The 18524-nt window shown below is 37.7% G+C and overlaps 2 protein-coding genes across 2 annotated transcripts; one reads left to right on the forward strand and one right to left on the reverse strand.

Annotated features, from left to right (window-relative positions):
• Positions 1-201: 201 nt before the first annotated feature.
• LOC131311796 (probable UDP-arabinopyranose mutase 2) lies at positions 202-4106 on the forward strand. The gene is made up of 4 exons (XM_058339369.1): positions 202-714; positions 2614-2864; positions 2939-3107; positions 3460-4106. The coding sequence occupies exons 1-4, from the start codon at positions 391-393 to the stop codon at positions 3796-3798; spliced, it is 1083 nt and encodes a 360-aa protein (XP_058195352.1). The 5' UTR covers positions 202-390; the 3' UTR covers positions 3799-4106.
• Positions 4107-6785: 2679 nt separating this feature from the next.
• LOC131311795 (squamosa promoter-binding-like protein 6) lies at positions 6786-13740 on the reverse strand. The gene is made up of 4 exons (XM_058339368.1): positions 12718-13740; positions 11563-11699; positions 8280-9113; positions 6786-7084 (listed from the first exon to the last, which is right to left on the reverse strand). Exons 1-3 carry the CDS (start codon positions 13326-13328, stop codon positions 8314-8316), a joined length of 1548 nt encoding a protein of 515 aa, XP_058195351.1. The 5' UTR covers positions 13329-13740; the 3' UTR covers positions 6786-7084; positions 8280-8313.
• Between the last annotated feature and the right edge of the window lie 4784 nt (positions 13741-18524).

Consider the following 18524-nt stretch of genomic DNA (forward strand, 5'->3'; position numbering starts at 1 on the left):
TTTTATATTATATATATAAAATCAACTTGACCCCTAAATAATCTAAACTTAATAATACTGAAATTGTTTTTTTAAAATATTGTGCTTAGCACATGATACAAGTTTTTTTTCACAACAATTTTGATATAAACAATTTTTTTTTTTCAAGATTCCAAACACACCCTCACACAGTGGCAGTTACATTCACACATGTCACAATTTAATTCCCCAATTTCAGGTGCACAACTCACCAACAGCTCTCTCTCTCTCTCTCTCCCTCTTCCTAGTACTCCTATATCAGACCCCCTACCGTTCACTAAATTCTCTCACAAAGACTCTCTCAACTCCGCCCTTCTCTCTCTCTCTCTCTCTCTCAAAGACTCTCGCGCGCGCTCTCTTTCTCTCTCTACGATGGCAGACCCCGCCGCCACCCCGATCCCCCTCCTAACCGACCAGCTCGACATCGTCATACCCACGATCCGCAACCTCGACTTCCTCGAGATGTGGCGCCCCTTCTTCCAGCACTACCACCTCATCATCGTCCAGGACGGCGACCCCTCAAAAGTCATCAAGGTCCCAGAAGGCTTCGACTACGAACTCTACAACCGCAACGACATCAACCGGATCCTGGGCCCCAAGGCCTCCTGCATCTCCTTCAAGGACTCCGCTTGCCGCTGCTTCGGCTACATGGTTTCCAAGAAGAAGTACATCTACACCATTGATGACGATTGCTTTGTAAGCCAGCCCTTTTTGTGTCTCTCCTTTTGTTTTTCCTGTTGGGAATTTTTTTTATTTAATGTGGGTTTTGGGTCTTGGGATTTGTCCTCCCATCGGTTAATTATCACCTCGATCACTAGTATAAGAGTCTGGGCGGCCTCTCCCCTCATTGTAACCTGTTATCAGAGCTAGAGTTTTGGAGAATTTGTGTTGTAAGTGCACCATTGTTTGTTGTTATCCATAGGTTTCGGATCCTTTGTTGACCTAATCGTTGTGATGTGTATGTTCCGGGGCCTTTAACATGGGGGTGTATAGTTTGGGGTTGGATGTGTTTTGGGGCTTTAATGTTGGGGTTTTTTGGGCGGTGGGTTTGATCGGGACGTTGAGTTTTTGGTGGGGTTGGATTGAGGGTTTTGAGATCTACTGTTAAAGATTGGCATTTGATTTGATTTGATTTGGGGGTCTATGGAGATTTTGAATTTTGGTGGGGTTGGGTTTGAGGGTTTTGAGATTTACTTGGAAAGATTGGCGTTTGATTTGATTTGTTGGTTTTTGGGGGTTTTGAATTTTGGTGGGGTTGGGTTGAGGGTTTTGAGATTTACCTTGGAAGAGTGGCGTTTGATTTGATTTGTGGGTGTATGGAGATTTTGAATTTTGGTGGGGTTGGGTGGAGGGTTTTGAGATTTGCTCTGAAAGATTGACTTTTGATTTGATCTGTGTTTTTTTTCTGAAGTACATCTAAACGATGAATGATAATTGCTTTGTAAGCTTACGTGGACGTGCCTTTCGCGTTAAATTTCATTCTTTGGTGTTTTTGATGAGTGGGTTTTAGGAGGGTTTTTGGATTTTGTTGAGATTGGGATGGTGGCCTGGTGGGTTGTGAGGCTTGGAAAGATTGCCACTTGATTTGTTTTTTGGGTACTCATAACTTTTTTGATTTCTCCTTTTGGTACTCATAACTTTTTGATTGCCACTTGATTTGTTTTTTGATTTGGAGATCGGTTTTTTGCTTTTATGTCGCTTGAATGTTGTGTTGTATTTTTGGTGGTCATTTATTGAGATTTTCTTTTTTTTGAACTGTCATTTATCGAGTTTGGTCTACTGAATTTCTCTTCTTATTCTATGTAGGAACTGGATCTGTTTTGTCTCTAATACACGTTTCCAATTATCACTTCATTAGCAGGAAAAGAAAGTAATGGATCTGTAACGGCACTAAAGAACTATCTAAATATGCAGAAGTTGGAGATCTATTTCAGTTAATAACCTTTGTAGTAACCGTTTCTGCTACATATTAGAAAAAACTGACTCACAACTTCACAGACGGGGGAATCAACAATGTTGCTTGGTTCTTCATTTGTAGGTTTGACCAGTGTTGCAAATTGGATCTGGAGTGTTCAATGATCCTCCAGTTAGGTATACGGTGAACCCCACCGATAGATCCTTGGCTTTGATCATTTCATTGAATGGGATTGTAGTTCTAGCCTTCTAGGATGTCTGTGCCGTAAAGTTTTCTTTGATATGAGGTGGCTGGGTTAAGCTTTTTTATTTTCGCAATTAAGGTTGATTAGTTTAGATGAGATTCAGATCTATTAGTATGTCTTTGGTACTCTTGTAGTATGTCTTAGGTTCTCTTGTTTTGGGTCCAACTCTTAGCAAGACCTGCTATAGCTTGCATTTAGATAGTCTGGTTGTGTTGTTCAATGCTCCAACAAGTTGAGGCGTTTGATTATGTATTTCGATTACGATTTAAGGCATCTCTTATTTCCTTTTCCATTTTGTTACTTCCTGTTCTTGTGCTTAATTTGTCTTTATGATTGTTCTTATCAAGTCATTGAGGTGCTCTATTGGCTTTGCTGTTTCAAGTTAGCGAGCCGTTTCGTTTGGCTCTAGTGTTAAGTATTCCTTATTGGCTCACAGGTTGCCAAAGATCCATCTGGGAAAGACATTAATGCACTCCAGCAGCATATCAAGAACCTACTGTGCCCGTCGACTCCGTTTTTCTTCAACACCTTGTACGATCCGTACAGAGAAGGTGCTGATTTCGTCCGTGGATACCCATTCAGTCTCCGTGAGGGTGCCCCCACTGCGGTTTCTCATGGCCTCTGGCTTAACATCCCTGATTACGATGCACCCACCCAACTTGTCAAGCCTCGTGAGAGAAACACTAGGTATGATTACATTTCTTGGACCGAAATTTCCTACATGAGTCTTTAGTAGATCAACATCAACTTATCTATTCCAGGTATGTTGATGCTGTTTTGACGATTCCGAAGGGGACTCTATTCCCCATGTGCGGTATGAATTTGGCATTCGACCGTGAGTTGATTGGCCCTGCAATGTACTTTGGACTTATGGGTGATGGTCAGCCTATTGGACGGTACGATGACATGTGGGCTGGCTGGTGTATCAAGGTATTATTCATCTACATTACTCAAAAGAAATTCTCCCAAGAAGTACTTTGTTTTCAACAACTCTCAACTTGTTCAAATTTTAATGCATATTTCGGTTTGAATGCTTCATCCCTTCGTCATCTCGTCTCAACTGCTTTGATTTTGATGGTGAACAACTAGGAGTTGGTTAACGAGATTTTCGTATGCACACACCTTGTTTTGTAATATTGCCATGTCGCTTGTAGTTCCATCCATCGTCCCGAGTCCTGACCATTTTTTCCTATGTACCCAAAATCTGCAGCAGCAATCCTGTTTCATGCTTTCTCTCAACTTTACAAAACCATTCACAGCTTTTGATTCATTGTTCGCGTAGGTAATATGCGATCACTTGGGATATGGAGTCAAGACGGGACTCCCCTACATCTGGCACAGCAAAGCAAGCAACCCATTTGTGAACCTCAAGAAGGAATATAAAGGCATCTACTGGCAGGAAGAGCTGATCCCATTCTTCCAATCTGCTGTCCTTCCAAAGGAATGCACTACCGTGCAGAAATGCTACATTGAACTCTCTAAGCAAGTCAAGGCAAAGCTCGGAAGCTTAGATGACTACTTCCTTAAGCTGGCCGACGCCATGGTCACATGGGTTGAAGCTTGGGATGAACTCAACCCATCTGCTGCAGATTCCGCTGAAGCCAAGGGCCCTGGAAAATAGACTAAAATTCTCATTTACTCGGCCTTTTGACCGATCAAGGTTCATATCTATATCAGAGGTATCGTCCGAGCTTTGCCAGCTTCGCCAGAAGCTTGAGAGCGTTTGTTTTTGCAGGTTGAAATTTACTATTGTTTTATCATTTGTTTTGAATGACGCATTCTATTGATCTGGGTCTGTATCAGAGGTACTATGATCGGAGCTCTCTCTAGAAGCTTAAGACTGTGTTTCTGACTTGTTGGAAATTATTTATCATTGGTATTTTTGGTGAGTTCGGAGCACATCTGCAATAGATATTTCAATTTCTGTTATCGAAAGTGTACTTTTGCTATCTTACTATAGAATTTGAATGGTGCTTTTTTATGGCGTTCTTCAATCAAATCTTTCCAATGTGAGCCCCCAAATCTAGTATTTGATGGACTGACTATCTAGACAAGACAATTCAATCAAATCTTTCCAATATGCATTCTATTGATTAAAATTTTGCTATTCTTCGCATCGCTTGGTGTTCCTTTTTTTTATTGGTTCAACGGTTAGAGGTGTTCAGATTAGGCGCACTTTAACTAATTCTCTCCTCCGGTCTAGCCAAAGGCAAGTTGCAAGTCATCATGTCCATCCACACCCGGACTAAGAAATTCACAAGAAGTTACTACTTTTTTGCGGCCCGACCCTAAGAATTGAACCCTGATTAATTGTGTGGAGAATAAATCCACCTAATAACAACCGGACTAATCATTCGGGCTGGGTTGGTGACTTTTGATTTTTGCTGATGATTGACAAAAGATGTGGTGGCTTTGGAAAATCAGTAGCAAGCGTTGGTGGGACCGTGGGGGTATGGGTTAGGTTTTTCTCCTGTTTGATTGTCTTTTGGCATTTGAATTTTCAAACCGACGAGGCCGGCAAGAACCTAACTTTGTAAACTAGTGAGTCAAAAGGAAAGTGAAAAGTTTCCCGAGCAGAATTTTCAAACCGAGACATCTGCAATGCTGTGGCCAGCGACGACATTTGAAATGGTTTGCAGTCTCAAGTTTTAGAGAATAAATTATCTCCGCCAGGGTTGGAAACAGAAAATCTAAGGTTTCTGACGGAGGATACAAATAAAAATGGAGTGTTTTGATCGGCTACCTATACACATCGGATGCCGTTGATTTTTGCATGGGCCCACTCAGTTTTTTTTTTAAATTTTTGGACGTCTCGGATTAGCCGTTTGGTGGCCGGAGTGGACCCGGCGCGTCGTCGGAAATCCGGTCGGAGCCCTCCCGTCGGGAACTGTAGCACCTCTCGGTTGGAAAACCCCAGTTTTCCTCCAAACCAATAATATGCTACCACTTCATCAAATTGTACCAGGAAATGGAAGAAACACGTGCTTGGTGGTTCAGTCCTCCAACTTGAGTTATAAACCATTTTCAGTACTACTCCTCCTGCAAGCTAAAAACTTGGCTCTGTTTTGAACTTATGGAAAGAAAAGGAAAAGAAAGCAAAGGAAAATAAAAGAGAAAGAAAATGAGAGGAAAAATTTACCGTTCATTATACTCAAAATCTTTATTTTCTTCTCTCTTTCTCTACAACTAAACAATAGGAGGGAAAATTCTTTCATTTTCCTTTCATTTCCCTGAGTTCCAAACAGATTAACCAATGAAAAGGTTTTCTTTTCTTTTCTTTTTTAACAAGAACCGATCAGAAAGTAACCTACGAGATCTTTTAAACTACAACCAGATAACCCTTTTTTTTTCAATGGTCAGAGGTGTTCGTGTCAGTTTACGTGCTCCTCGACTATTTCTCTTCCTAGTCGATCAAAAACAGGTCATTCATGCCGGAACTACGGGATTTAAAAAAAAAAATTTATTCATGTTATATGACTATATTGATACGTTGTCTATAGAGCAGATACTTTATTACAAGAACCCTGGAGACAACTATTAATTATGACCTTTAAGATAAAATGATCAGAAAAATAAGATCTTCGCATCAGTTGAAACGGATTGAACATTGGAGCATTTAAATTTTTTAGACTATTTATATATTAAAAAATATAGTTAAAAATTAAGTATTCCAATTTTCAATCCGTTTGAACTGATGCGGAGATCTTATTTTTTATTATTTTATCCTAAGAGGTCATAATTATTTTTTGTCTATAGGGCTCTCATAAGTCATAATCAAGTATCTGCTCTAGTTTAATTTATGAGTATTTCCGTTTGGCCAAAAAAAATAAATAAATAAAAAGTAGATATTTAATTATGAGAGTCCTAAAGATAAAAATTAATTACAACATTCCAAAATAAAATGATTAAAAAAACAAGTATCTTCTCACCGGTTCAAATCAATATATATAGTCATATACCATGAACAATTTTTTTTAAAATTTCCTAGTTTCGGCATGGCTGACCTGTCTTTGATTAGACTAAGAAGAGAAATAGTCAAGGCAATCGTAAACTGACCCGAATATTTCTGACCGGTGGGAAAAAAACTTTTTGATCGGTTCTTGTAAAAAAAAAAAAAAAAACTTTTTGATTGGTATTTTGGCCAAGTTAGGACCGAACCACCAAGCACGTGAGTCTTCCATTTACTGGTACAATTTGATGACAAATGGTACAATTTGATGACGTGGCAGCATATTATTGGTTTGGAGGAAAACTGGGGTTTTCCAACCCTGGGGAGAGAATTTATTCTCCAAGTGGAGAATTAACATCCAACTAAGAGCATCTAAAAAAGGAGCAAGAATCCTATCACACCGCGTTCTTATTTGATGATACGTTTCTCATCCATGTAAGAAATTAAGTACTTGACTAAACATCATGCAAAGTTTGGTCGAATCACATTTTACGAATGAAAAAAAAGAATGGTCAGACTCTAACCATGACAAATATGTTTTGTTTGCATGGATATCGATGTCTGATTAACCTAATTATTTATAGAGACAATAAATACATCGTGACATACGAAATAAACAGTTTGAATTATGAAGCAGAATCACACGAGATATCATCACATGATTAATTCCTTCAGTTGTAGAGCCTTGAAATTATAATATACGTAGCAGATTCTACAATTTGAAAGATTAGTATAGTGCACTCTAAGATTAGTTATTGAATTCTACAAATTCAATAACTTCTCATTGAATAATTAGTTTTTATAGGTGACATAAAGTTAAGTGGAGTTTCTTGAGGATTGCAGTAGTACAAACTTCCCAGAAAAATCCATCTCTGATTCATCTTTCAACCCAGCTTCAAAAATTAACTAGAACGCTCAATCTTGGAAGTGTAAACCAATCCCACCAGCGAAAATCCATCTGTCCAAAAGAAGCACGAAATGTTTTATCGACCAACTGCATACAAAAAAATTTCTTGATAATGCAAGGTGTCCCGGTCTGCTTATCTGTGTCTCACTAAGACTTTGAAGAACAAATATCATCACTTATTAACAGGGGTGTACTCAAAGTCGAGACAATATTTCGTATGGACACCCCCACAATAGTTAATGGAGTAGTGCTTAAAAGTTACTAGGCCAATCCTTGGGGTTGACTAGTTTGCATAATTGGTGATCTTCTAAAAGATTAAATACCCAATGTCCTTCCTGCTTTTGTTTTTGTTAAGATCTGTACTGTAGGGTTCAATCGTTTATATCCTTGATTATTTCTTTTATGGAAAATCCTAACACAGCCTTTAGGTCAGGGTTTAATGTGTAAAAGGAGTATCATTATTTGAAAAAGTGTATGAATATCCATGAAAGTGTAGCAATTATTTGTAAGATGCGTATTAAAATATGAAGTTGTTTGACATTATATACATATTACATGGTTTACATCCGCGGTTAGCAAGACCCTTATTATAGTGAAGATTTGACATCGATAGTGGGGCTGCACAAATTGGTCTATTGCTGGCTGATAGGGGTTGTATTGCCTAAAACACAGCTCCGGATCCCTAGGCTGCTTTGCCCCATTCGGGATATGTGCCTGACACCGCGTACCTAGGATTCACATCGACCAAGTTAGGGGCCCAAGGGGCATCGCACAGGATCAATGTGGCACTCGGCTTGATAAGGCCAAGTACAAGGCGGCTAAGCGTGGGCTGAGCTTGCTAGCTTGGCCATATGGACTTAAAGCTAGAAATAAGACTGAAGTGAACACTCAGAAGACGGCCAGCCAATCTAGGCAGGGTGGCAGACTGCCGGACTGCCATAGATGCAAGACCGCAAAATATGAGATGTGATCATGTGAGCCCTTGCAGAAGGATTCTCCCCAACAGATTTTGGAGCACCCTACTGGAGAGGGTATCTGTTCTGGCAGGCGAACAAGTGAGTTTTGATGCCCAAGGCATCTACTAAAATATACAAAGGGAACAGGGCCTAAGGTGCATTCTCACCACTTGGAGTCAATTACATAAATACTTTTTGCTGAAAATATGAAAAGAGTAAATTTATTTTTTGTTGTTTAATCAGTTCAGAAAAAATGAAAAACGAAATTCTTCAATCATGTGTTTGTGTACCTTATTCCTGCACTGCTGACATGAGCTTACGTCGTTAGAAAGCATCATTTTCCAGCTTCAACTGCATGGATCGCTTTTCATGCTCCACCCGCTGAAGCTGCGATGAAAGTTGAAGCAAATCAATGGTAGGTCCATCTTCACAAGGAAGACAAGCCCTGGCATCGACGTATTGTGAACCTTGGAAAATTCCATCACTGAAGTTGACAGCATCGCTATCGTCAGAAATTAGTATGGGACCAAAGCAATTCTCTTCCGCATAATTCATATTTGAAGAGCTAAACTTATTTGAAAAGCTCGATCCCAAAAGATTTCCAGAGACTACATTAAGACTGTAATGAGCATGGCGACCAGATATGATTGGTGGTTGAGCCATTGGAATTCCTGATGAATGTGTTGAAGAATTTTGTGATTGAGATGACAGAAGAGAGAGAGCACAACCAGAGACGGTTGATGCTGAGTTGAGAAGGTTGAACTCTTCACTTCTTATTGAGGGATTCTGGACCAAAGAACCAGAGACAGAGTGTGAGGGCCCAAGATCATGTGGGTATAGGTTACTGATATTATTAAAAGCTCTTCCGGTAGCTGAATTAACTTCACTAAAATGAAAAGGAGGACAAGGTTTTCCAAAACCATGAGCAAGTATAGACTTTGGATGCAGATGTCCATTTGCGATGGGCGTTTCTGATTTAGGACAATTATCGACCTTCTTTTCAAGTTTTATATGCCCGCTCCAGTGATCTGTGTCATGTGTTTGAGGATGCAGAAGGCTTTTCGGGAGAACATCTTCGCAAGCAAAAGATGATGCTGTTAAAGTGCTACTCTGAAACGTGCTACCTGCATAATGTCATGAAAACATTCAAAGTATGAATTAGAAATTAAGATGTCAAGATATATTTTCCCAAAAATAGATGGATTTCAGTACTACCCCCAAATACAGTGAGCAAACCTAAATAATCCGAATAATCTGATTGGAAAAAGGCAGCACTTTAAAGGACCGAGTCCTGTGACTCCTATCTATGAAGTTTACATGCTATTCTATTTTTTTTTACACTAAGGCATCTCCGTACGTAACATAAACATGTTCTAGTGCTGTCATGCCTGTTTTTAGAAACCAAATAAATCAGCTGTCTTAAATCAACAGGTAACCGACAATCGTTATGTATATGATTGCATCTTAGTGTGTTCAAAACTCCAGAAGTTACAAACTAAAGCGTACTTTAATCCATGGTTCTACGGTTCTAATTATGTCCCAGAATGATAAATCAAAATTTTCTGCATGACTGCCATAATGATCTTAGAGAAGCCAAATCAATCAGTTACCACTCGTTGATGATTAAATCAGAGTGGCTGTAACATGGTGTGTTGCTCGCACTAGATAACGCTCGTAAGGGTTTCTGCAAGCATTCTGAGAAAGAAGACATATGAGAACCTAGGTTCAGGCAAATAATATAGGTACTTCAGTGTTTCCTTTTGAACTTGCATGAATGGAGATTAGGCCTCATCAAACAAGCACATTTAAGGAACGCCTTAGGCATAAACAGATGAATATTTGCGTATCTGTGCCAGCGCCCACACATTGAGGTTTGAACCCTAAATACAAACTGAACAAAGTAGTCACTTATTATTACTTCCAGAATAATGCACAATACCACCACAAACGAAAAGGAGAACTGCGATAATGGACTTAGACAGGAATATGATTGCTGCTCCCCAAGAAAGAACAATTTATCGAATACGTCATCTGCTCAAAGCTAAATCATGGGAGCACATCTAAGAAGCACATATAAGTCTACTGGCCTCACGTACTCTTGAATGACAGGTATTGGACATTGACACTATACTACACTCTCGGACACTTGTCAGATACTCCTAAAATGCGTGATAATGGAGGACACATCGGAGACACTCTTGAGACACGTTGAAAATGAAATTTTTAACACTTGGCCCATAATCAAAATTTCCATGAAGGTTAAGTTCTTGAACACATATAGTGACCATTGATTCGTATCTTCAATTCATAGACACATATAGTGACCATTGATTCGTATCGTTATAATAATAATGCTATGTGCGAATTTTATCTTAATTTGATAGAAATGATATTTTCCATCTTTTGTATGAATTCAATAAGACATATCCTCCGTACAATAATATTTTCAATTGGTCACAACCTGTCCGCGTCCTAACTTTGAAGAAATGCTGTGTAACACGAGTCCGTGTTGTGTTGTGTTGTGTTGCCCGTGCTTCTTAGGGGCACATCCATGATTAGCATATGTGGATTTGTAAAGGTGAAATGGACCACTTATCTTGACAGTTGAAGAGTAGCTTAAAGTGGAATGTTATGTTACAATGGAACTGCTCCAATACAGCATCAGCTCCCTTCCCCAGAAGTCTCGAAGCCAAGAAAAGAATTAATGAAGAAGAATAAGCAAAATGTCATCACTGCACTTCAAAAAAGTTGCAGTAAAATGACTTTCCTGAGGGAAGACACAGATACTTTCCCGGAGAAAACAAAAGTTTTGGGGCATTTATACACTTGAAAAACCCCAATGCGGACATTATAAGCTTGAAGGAGTAATACTTATTACAGAGGGAAAAAAATCACAATAAAAAAAGTAAATTAAAAACTCAGGCCTCAATTCATCAAATCCATACAATCCTCCATCCTTTACAAGCAGATTTCAGATATCAAAAGAAGGCTCCTCTCGATATAGAGAATGCTACAAACACAACAATTTAATACGACATCATGCACATGTCATTGTGGCATTGTCTCACTGAGAATTGAAAAATATCGATCTACCTGATTGCAAATGAAACAATGCCACATTGGTATGTTGTGCACAATGTTGTATAATGTGTTTTTAGAGTCTTAGACTCTCTCTTCGATACAAGTAAATCAGGAAAAGGTTTCCCTCCCTCAGGTAATGATCGATTTTAGCTGCATCAACCATAAGCGTCCAAAATATTAATTTGATGAACAACGAAATTAGTGTTGGCAAAACCACATTAACATAAAGTCAAAAGCAGGAAGAGATGACAGATTTGAGCAAAATGCTGAGAACTTGATTCCACTAACTAAATAAATAAGTACTTATTTTTTGAATTAAATGTGATGTATTGTGAGAGAATGACCTGTCTTGTAAAACGGAAAATAAGTACTTAAAAAATAAGAACCTTAGCGGAACGGGAACTAAGTAGAGAAAGAAAGCAAAGAGAGAGAAAGGGGCAATTAACTTAACAGTTCAATAGTCCAAATTAGAAGTTAAAATACTTTAAATACCATTATACGCCTGCACTAGCCTCCCAGTTCGGCAAGAGTGAATTCCCGTATGAGGCTTCCTTCGACGTGCATTATGGCCAGCAAGACGTTTACGGCAACTGCGTTTACCATCATCAAATTCAGCCAGCAAATGGAACCTGCAAATCAACACCCAACATTTATGATATCAGCAATGCAAAAGAAGCCTGTTTTATTGTTTGCAAACTTCATAGCAACAGGGTTAAACATCGATTCAACATGCAAAAAAGAACATGCTGGAATGCATTTCAAACGTAAATGCTATGTTTGGAAATTTCAAAGGAAGGGACTTAACAAAACTTAACCAGAGATTTAGCTAGAGGTGACTTGAAAAATTGAAATAGAGGAAGATTGATAACAGTAAAAGTTTTCCGGGTTTTGTTGGTATGACTTTATAACTACAGGCCTTACCACAAAAGGTTTCAAACAACTCCTATTATATTTAAGGACCCTCTTAATCGCGAATCCACCTCGGAACCTCCCTCCTACACTCCCTAGTCAGAACTTTCTAAGAACCTTGGTACCATTGAGAAAGGAGAGCGGTCCCGGGCAGAGTAGAACCTCTCAAGCAGATATATCTCAAAAGAAACGAAAGGAAAGCCACAAAAAAAGAGAAAATATAAAGTACTGATGAAGTAATAGAAAACTATTCACTCAAGCGTGTGCGGTTCCTGAAACTAAGGTCATTTCATCTCCATCATGATAAAGGTCTCAAACTCAAGATAGACATTCATATGTGAGCTATAAAACGGAATTTGGAGCTATTCTCATTTGATTGATAATAAATCCCTCCATTGATATGCAGATCTACAGAAATGGAGCTCAAATGTAGGAAGATAGATAGAGAAACTCCTAAAAGGACTCAACAAGCAAGCACAATTAGAGCCTCAAAAGCCAAGGTTACTCATAATCCTCGTTAATACAACAACTTATTATGGAAATTAAACTTTTTACAGCTACAAATTGCTTCACAATTGCCAAAAGTAAGATCAAAATATTTCATATATTGTGCTAGGAGAAAGTAGACGAGGAGTTCCTCCTCCAAGGTGTTAATCTTACTATTCAAACAATACTTAAAAAAACAAATTGATATGTTTCCCCTATTCCCTAGCTGCAATAACTGGTGCACAAACCAACCTGCTACATTGCTGGCAAAACCTTTGTTCCATTCCCTTCACTACAACTTCGGGAGTTTTGGAGTGAATCTCACAAACTTTGTGCCTCTTGTGGTAATCCTTACATGAGCTTAGATCTTTCTTACACCCATAAACTTGGCAAAATGGAGTCTGAGAACCCAAACCGGCTCGAACCCTTTTTGCCGGCATGGAAGAGTCTACCAAGGAATCCATGGGGGCCGCCTTAGAGAATACCAATTCCACGGCATCATCAATTCTCCCCAACTTCAAATCAATGAGGGAAGAATCCCTACTGCTGGATTCTACCAGAGAGTCAGAAATCCTTGAACCGGACTCATTTTCCGCAGAAAATGTATTTGTCGTGTGTGAAATGGGAGCAGAAACTCTTTCATTCTCAGGCCAAGATTTCCTTCTCACCATTTCTGGGAAATTGAATTCCACAAACCCCTGATTCTCAATTCCCTTTTCACTAGTGACTGCAAAACTGCTTTCATAACTACAGTATGGGGCTTTCAATTCCAGACCCATCAACCCTTTTTTACCCTTTTCAAGATGAATTGATTCATCATGGACAAAACCCTTTTCAAGAGAAACATAGCTCCAAGACTCCATTTTTATGGAACAGCACTCAAGAGTTTGAAAGATTGGAAACAGAATATGTTAAACTAGCAAGCAAGAAAACTAACTTCCTCTTGACAACTTGACCCAATTACTACAAGGTTTAATTTTTACCTCCAACATCTCACATGAACCCCAATTCTGTCCAAACTGTAACATAATTTCAAAACCCACCACCATTGATATGATTTGAGTGAAAAGCTTGCGTGGACTTCAATTTCTGAGGGATCCCGTGAAGGAAAATCCCAAACCCATGATCCAAACAGCACAAGGGTTAAGAAATGTGCACAGTTACCTATTGTAATTGAACAGAAAAGCATGCAAGAAGCAAGGAGATAAAGCTCAATGAGTGCCTAGTTCGTGAAAGCAAAGAGATGGGTAGAGCACTGAAGTTGATGTAAAAGGGGAGTCAAGTGACTCGAGGAAGAAGACAAAAACGGAAAAAGAGAGAGAGATTACAATAATGGTTCATGGGTTTGTTTGGGATTTAATTAATTTTTGTTAATGACTATCTGTTTAATTATTTAACGTATTGTCCTGTTATTTTTTTTGTCGTAGTAGTAGTAGTAATAATAATAATAATAATAATATCAAATCGCTCATCTCATCAACAACGTAGAAATATGGACAAAAATTAACAAAAAAAACTTATATAAGATGACTAAACACACTAAAATACTGTTTTTTTGCTTTTTTCGGACTTTTTTCGTTGTTGGTGAATTTTTTTGACTTTGATCTATATTTTTTATACTCTTTCGATTATAAAGAATGACGAACGATCAGCTTACAAAATTGATGCAAATAATTTTTTAAAAAGAAAACAAAAAAACTCTGTTAAAAAGACAGGAGAAAATTTTAAAGGGGGATGGTGACTGATTTGTAGTTTGGTGAAACGAAATTAGACAGCACACATATTTGTATCCGCGTTCCCACCTCAATGGAAGGAGAGGATTCGGTGCTCCAGTCACTCTTTTCACTTCATAGTTATATGAGCTTCATACACTTTAAGGTGGGGACGACACAAATCTTCGGTGAAAAACATAATTTGGGACACCACGTGTCCTTGCTTGCTCCATAGTGGTGTTTCGGAACCTCTTTTTGTTTGGATTATAAAATTTTCAATTTGTAATTATAGATTATGAATAATAACATGCAGAAATAGATTAGGAATCTGTGAAAGTTTTTTGGTACTGAATGCAAAATAAATTACGAATTCGTAAGAGTACTTGTTGCATAGATATGCTTTTTGATCTCCTTGTCATTTCCTAGAATATTGGAGTAATTTATAGCCCTTTAACGAGGGGACACTATTCTATTGATTAGAAAGTAGTTGGAGAATGCAAGATAATTTTTTTTGAAAAGGTTGTTACCAAAAAAAATTAAATTTTTTTTTGAAAAGGCTTATCTAAGGCCGGCCGATTCTCTTTTTTTTTTTTTTTGATCCACAGTCGATTCTCATATTGAGACTCTTATCAGCAAATTTTCATAATTAATTAGGGCATGATACAATCTACGCTGTGACTCCCAAACAGTTAATTTTTACGGTCCCTCCCACATCATTTTCACACATTTTTACGAGCGGAGATGAGGTGGCCTCAAAATTAAAATTGAAAATATAAAACCCATCAATCTTCTTTTCACTTATCAGTTATCACCTAAACATTTAGTACTGTACCACTTTATTTGGCACATATATCACATAAACATTTTAGAGATTTTTTTTTTGGTAACTAACATTTTAGAGATTATGTGATATATAATTCAAAATATAAGAAATAATCAAAGACCTCCAGTCTTTAGGATGTCGGTAGGGTTTTTTTCTCTGATTAGAATCTCTAGATGAGATCATGAGAGTTGCAATTACCTATTTCGAGTTATCTTTTCATTTGTTTGGAGAAGTTTATCGCTTTCTCAGATGTGAACGACTTGTTTACAGAGCGGCGCAATTTCAGTCGTCTATTTGTGTAATCAATGGTTAACTCTTCCCCGAAAAAATTTCATTAATATCTTGATCATCCAAAACACTTTTGAACGGTCACAATTGAGTACCGTAAACGAGAGTTTCCAGCACATCAGTGTAGAGAAGATTTTCTCTTCTCGGATATTCCAAAAGATTCGATAATCATATCATTTGGGTGGACCTTAAATTTGTTGACTTGCCGGCCAAGACTGCAAACATAGGCAAATGATATTCACGAGGAGTGGGTTTTTTTTTTTTTCTTAATCTAACAGTCAAGCATTTCATTTCATTTCAAACACCTGATGGCAAAAGATTTCATCACAATAAATGAAAAAAAATTAAAATTACCAAATTTAAGACACAAGTTACTACAAAAAGCACACCACGCTAACAGGCTCAAAGACACGCTGCCGAAATAAACCAACACTAGGTGTCGGCATAAGAGTCTCGTTCGCGACTAGGTAGTAGAGGATCCTAAGGAAACCCTAACTCAAATCATGGACGGGTAACACGGATGAAATCATCAATCGGAAACAGAAACCCAAACTAGCACGCTGGACAGCTCTTGAAAGGAAAACAGCGCAAACAGAATGCCGGCGTGCCTTCGCATTAACTAGCATGGACGCCACTCCAGGGCAAGCCTCTGCTATCACGACAGGCTCCGATGCGCGGGAAGGCACGGCGGCCACAGATTTCAACTTCCGAGAACCAACCAAACAACCAAAACAAAATAGAATAACTAATGGTGTGTTTGGATGGATTTTTGAGAATTTTTGAGTTTGATTTTTTGGATAATGAGTGAAGAAATAAATAGGGTAATGATCGGAGATAAAAGTAATAAGTGGAGAGAGAAATGAGAATAATAATTAGAGAGTGGAGAGAAAAATGATTGAGAGTAAGAGTAATAATGTTGTGAAACTGATGGATGACAAAAGGTTCACAATGATTGAAACCATTTATTCTTCAGCGAATTAAGTTTACGAATAAAAAACGCAGTTGTAACAATAGTGTATTAATTATACGTTTGATATTTCATCCCTATAAAAACAGAAGGGAAATTGCAATGAAAAGTAAGAATCATAAGTATCCAATTGATCCCGTTGATCAATTGTGTTTCTGATAGTTCCAGAAGAACTATATTTAACATATGTTGTGTTATTATTATTATTTTATGTTTTGTTCTTTTGCTATTATCTTAGTTTTATATCATATTATCAGCACGAGTCTCTACTCGACTGAGAAGGTAAATGGGTTATATTTCACGTTGATATTTATCACAATTTATGTTTGTCTATTACATGCGTACATAGATATGTAAATTACAAGTAAATTATTGACAAAGAAAAAAAAATGTTCTATCAGAAGTAGTTCCCTGATAAATATACAAAGTATTCTTCCTATTAATAAATTCCTGAAGTCAATTGAATTTTGACAACAATAAATACCAGAAGTATTTACTATCAAAAACAAAAGTACTCGAAGTACTTATTTATGAGCACATGTAATACATATACTACGAAATGAATTTATATTAAGTGGAGGATGTGCATTTAATATCTCATTCATTATCTGTGATAAATTAACATCGACATGTTTTTATATTGCTTTGCATATGTGAACTTACAAATGTTGGAGGCAAGAAATTGTTTTCATTTGAAAATTAGTGTAAATCACATTATGCTTTGTGCATTTTATTATTGTCAAACATTTTTTTTCTAATTAGTTAAACTTGTACCATTAACTTGATTGTCTTTTATTTCAACATCCATCTAAATTAATATTTTTAATTTTATAGATGATGTCGAACTACACAAAATTAGATTTCGCGGTACTAGACATTTCTGGAAGGAATTATTTGTCATGGATACTTGATGTGGAAATCCATCTCGATGCTATGGAACTTGGAAACACAATTACTGATGGTAACGACGCATCCTCGAAGGATTGTGCAAAGCCATGATCTTCATTCGGCACCATCTCCACGAGGACCTGAAGTCTGAATACCTTACAGTGAAAGACCCACTAAGTTTGTGGAATAATCTGAAGGAAAGGTATGGACACCAGAAGGCTGTAATCCTACCAAATGCTCGTTATCGCTGGTTGAATCTAAGACTGCAATATTATAAATTTGTTAGTGAGTATAACTCTACTCTACTCAAAATAGTTTCAATTTTGAAATTATGTGGAGAACAGATTACTGAAAAAGATATGTTGGAAAAGATTTTTTCCACTTTTTACGCCAACAATTTGCTCCTGCAGCAGTAATACAGAGAGCGTGGGTTTGAGAAATACTCAGATTTAATCTCTTGCCTTCTGGTCGCTGAACAAAACAATGAGTTATTACTGAGAAATCACGAGTCTCGTCCAACTGGTGCTCTACCATTCCTTGAAGTGAATAGTCTCTTTTTCGAGTAATGGACAAGGTCTTGGTCGTGGACATAGACGTGGTCGGGGTAGCCATAACCATCAAGTCCGTGGAAGATATATTCAGAAATCAGGCAAAAAATCGGAATATCCCCAGAAGTGGAATAAGTGAAATAGGTCAGAAGTGCCCGAAGAAAAGGGCAAGAGGGTGCTGAATAAACCCTCTAAGATCTCTGAGGATTCTTGCTACAGGTGCGGTGGGAAGGGTCATTGGTCACGTACCTGTCGTACACCAAAGCATTTGATTGAGTTTTACCAAGCATTGCTCAAGAAAAAAGGAAAAGAAATTGAAACAAACTTTACCGATCAAATTGGTCAGAACCAATCTGTTGACCCTTTTGAAACCCATTGACATTTCGTCTTTCGACATTTCTGAATACCTTGCGGGACCTAGTGGAACCAAAGATGATTTCTTTGGTGATGGAGGTGACTATTCTTAATGGTCACAAGAATAATTGTGTGTTTAGCATACCTTGTGTTTCTACTTATATCCAAAATAAAGACATACTACGGTTATATCTCAACCATGTTATGATGTAATAAATTAATCAAGATGCACTTATTCTATAATAATAATTTAAATTGTTTTTGATTATTTATTCGTGAAATTTTTGAAATTATGTTTTGCATATAATAGGGGCATGGATACTAATCGGGCACTATCAAACATGAAGATAACTGGTGAAGATATTTGTTTAGTAGACAGTGGTATAACACATACTATTCTTCGAGATAACAAATATTTCAAACAATTGACAAAGGTACAAGCGAATGTCAATACAATATCAGGTTCTACAGACCTAATT

This window comes from Rhododendron vialii, chromosome 12a (assembly GCF_030253575.1).
Source record: "Rhododendron vialii isolate Sample 1 chromosome 12a, ASM3025357v1".
Taxonomy (NCBI): Eukaryota; Viridiplantae; Streptophyta; class Magnoliopsida; order Ericales; family Ericaceae; genus Rhododendron; species Rhododendron vialii.

Bases quoted from the DNA above. Each gene is read 5' to 3' on its own strand.
- LOC131311796 (XM_058339369.1), top strand. From the start codon at position 391: ATGGCAGACCCCGCCGCCACCCCGATCCCCCTCCTAACCGACCAGCTC. The intron at 715-2,613 runs GTAAGCCAGCCC...ATTGGCTCACAG, and splicing joins CCATTGATGACGATTGCTTT to GTTGCCAAAGATCCATCTGG. The intron at 2,865-2,938 runs GTATGATTACAT...TATCTATTCCAG, and splicing joins CCTCGTGAGAGAAACACTAG to GTATGTTGATGCTGTTTTGA.
- LOC131311795 (XM_058339368.1), bottom strand. From the start codon at position 13,328: ATGGAGTCTTGGAGCTATGTTTCTCTTGAAAAGGGTTTTGTCCATGAT. The intron at 11,700-12,717 runs GTTGGTTTGTGC...GTTGATTTGCAG, and splicing joins TTTTGCCAGCAATGTAGCAG to GTTCCATTTGCTGGCTGAAT. The intron at 9,114-11,562 runs GTATTTAAAGTA...GACATTATGCAG, and splicing joins GCTAGTGCAGGCGTATAATG to GTAGCACGTTTCAGAGTAGC.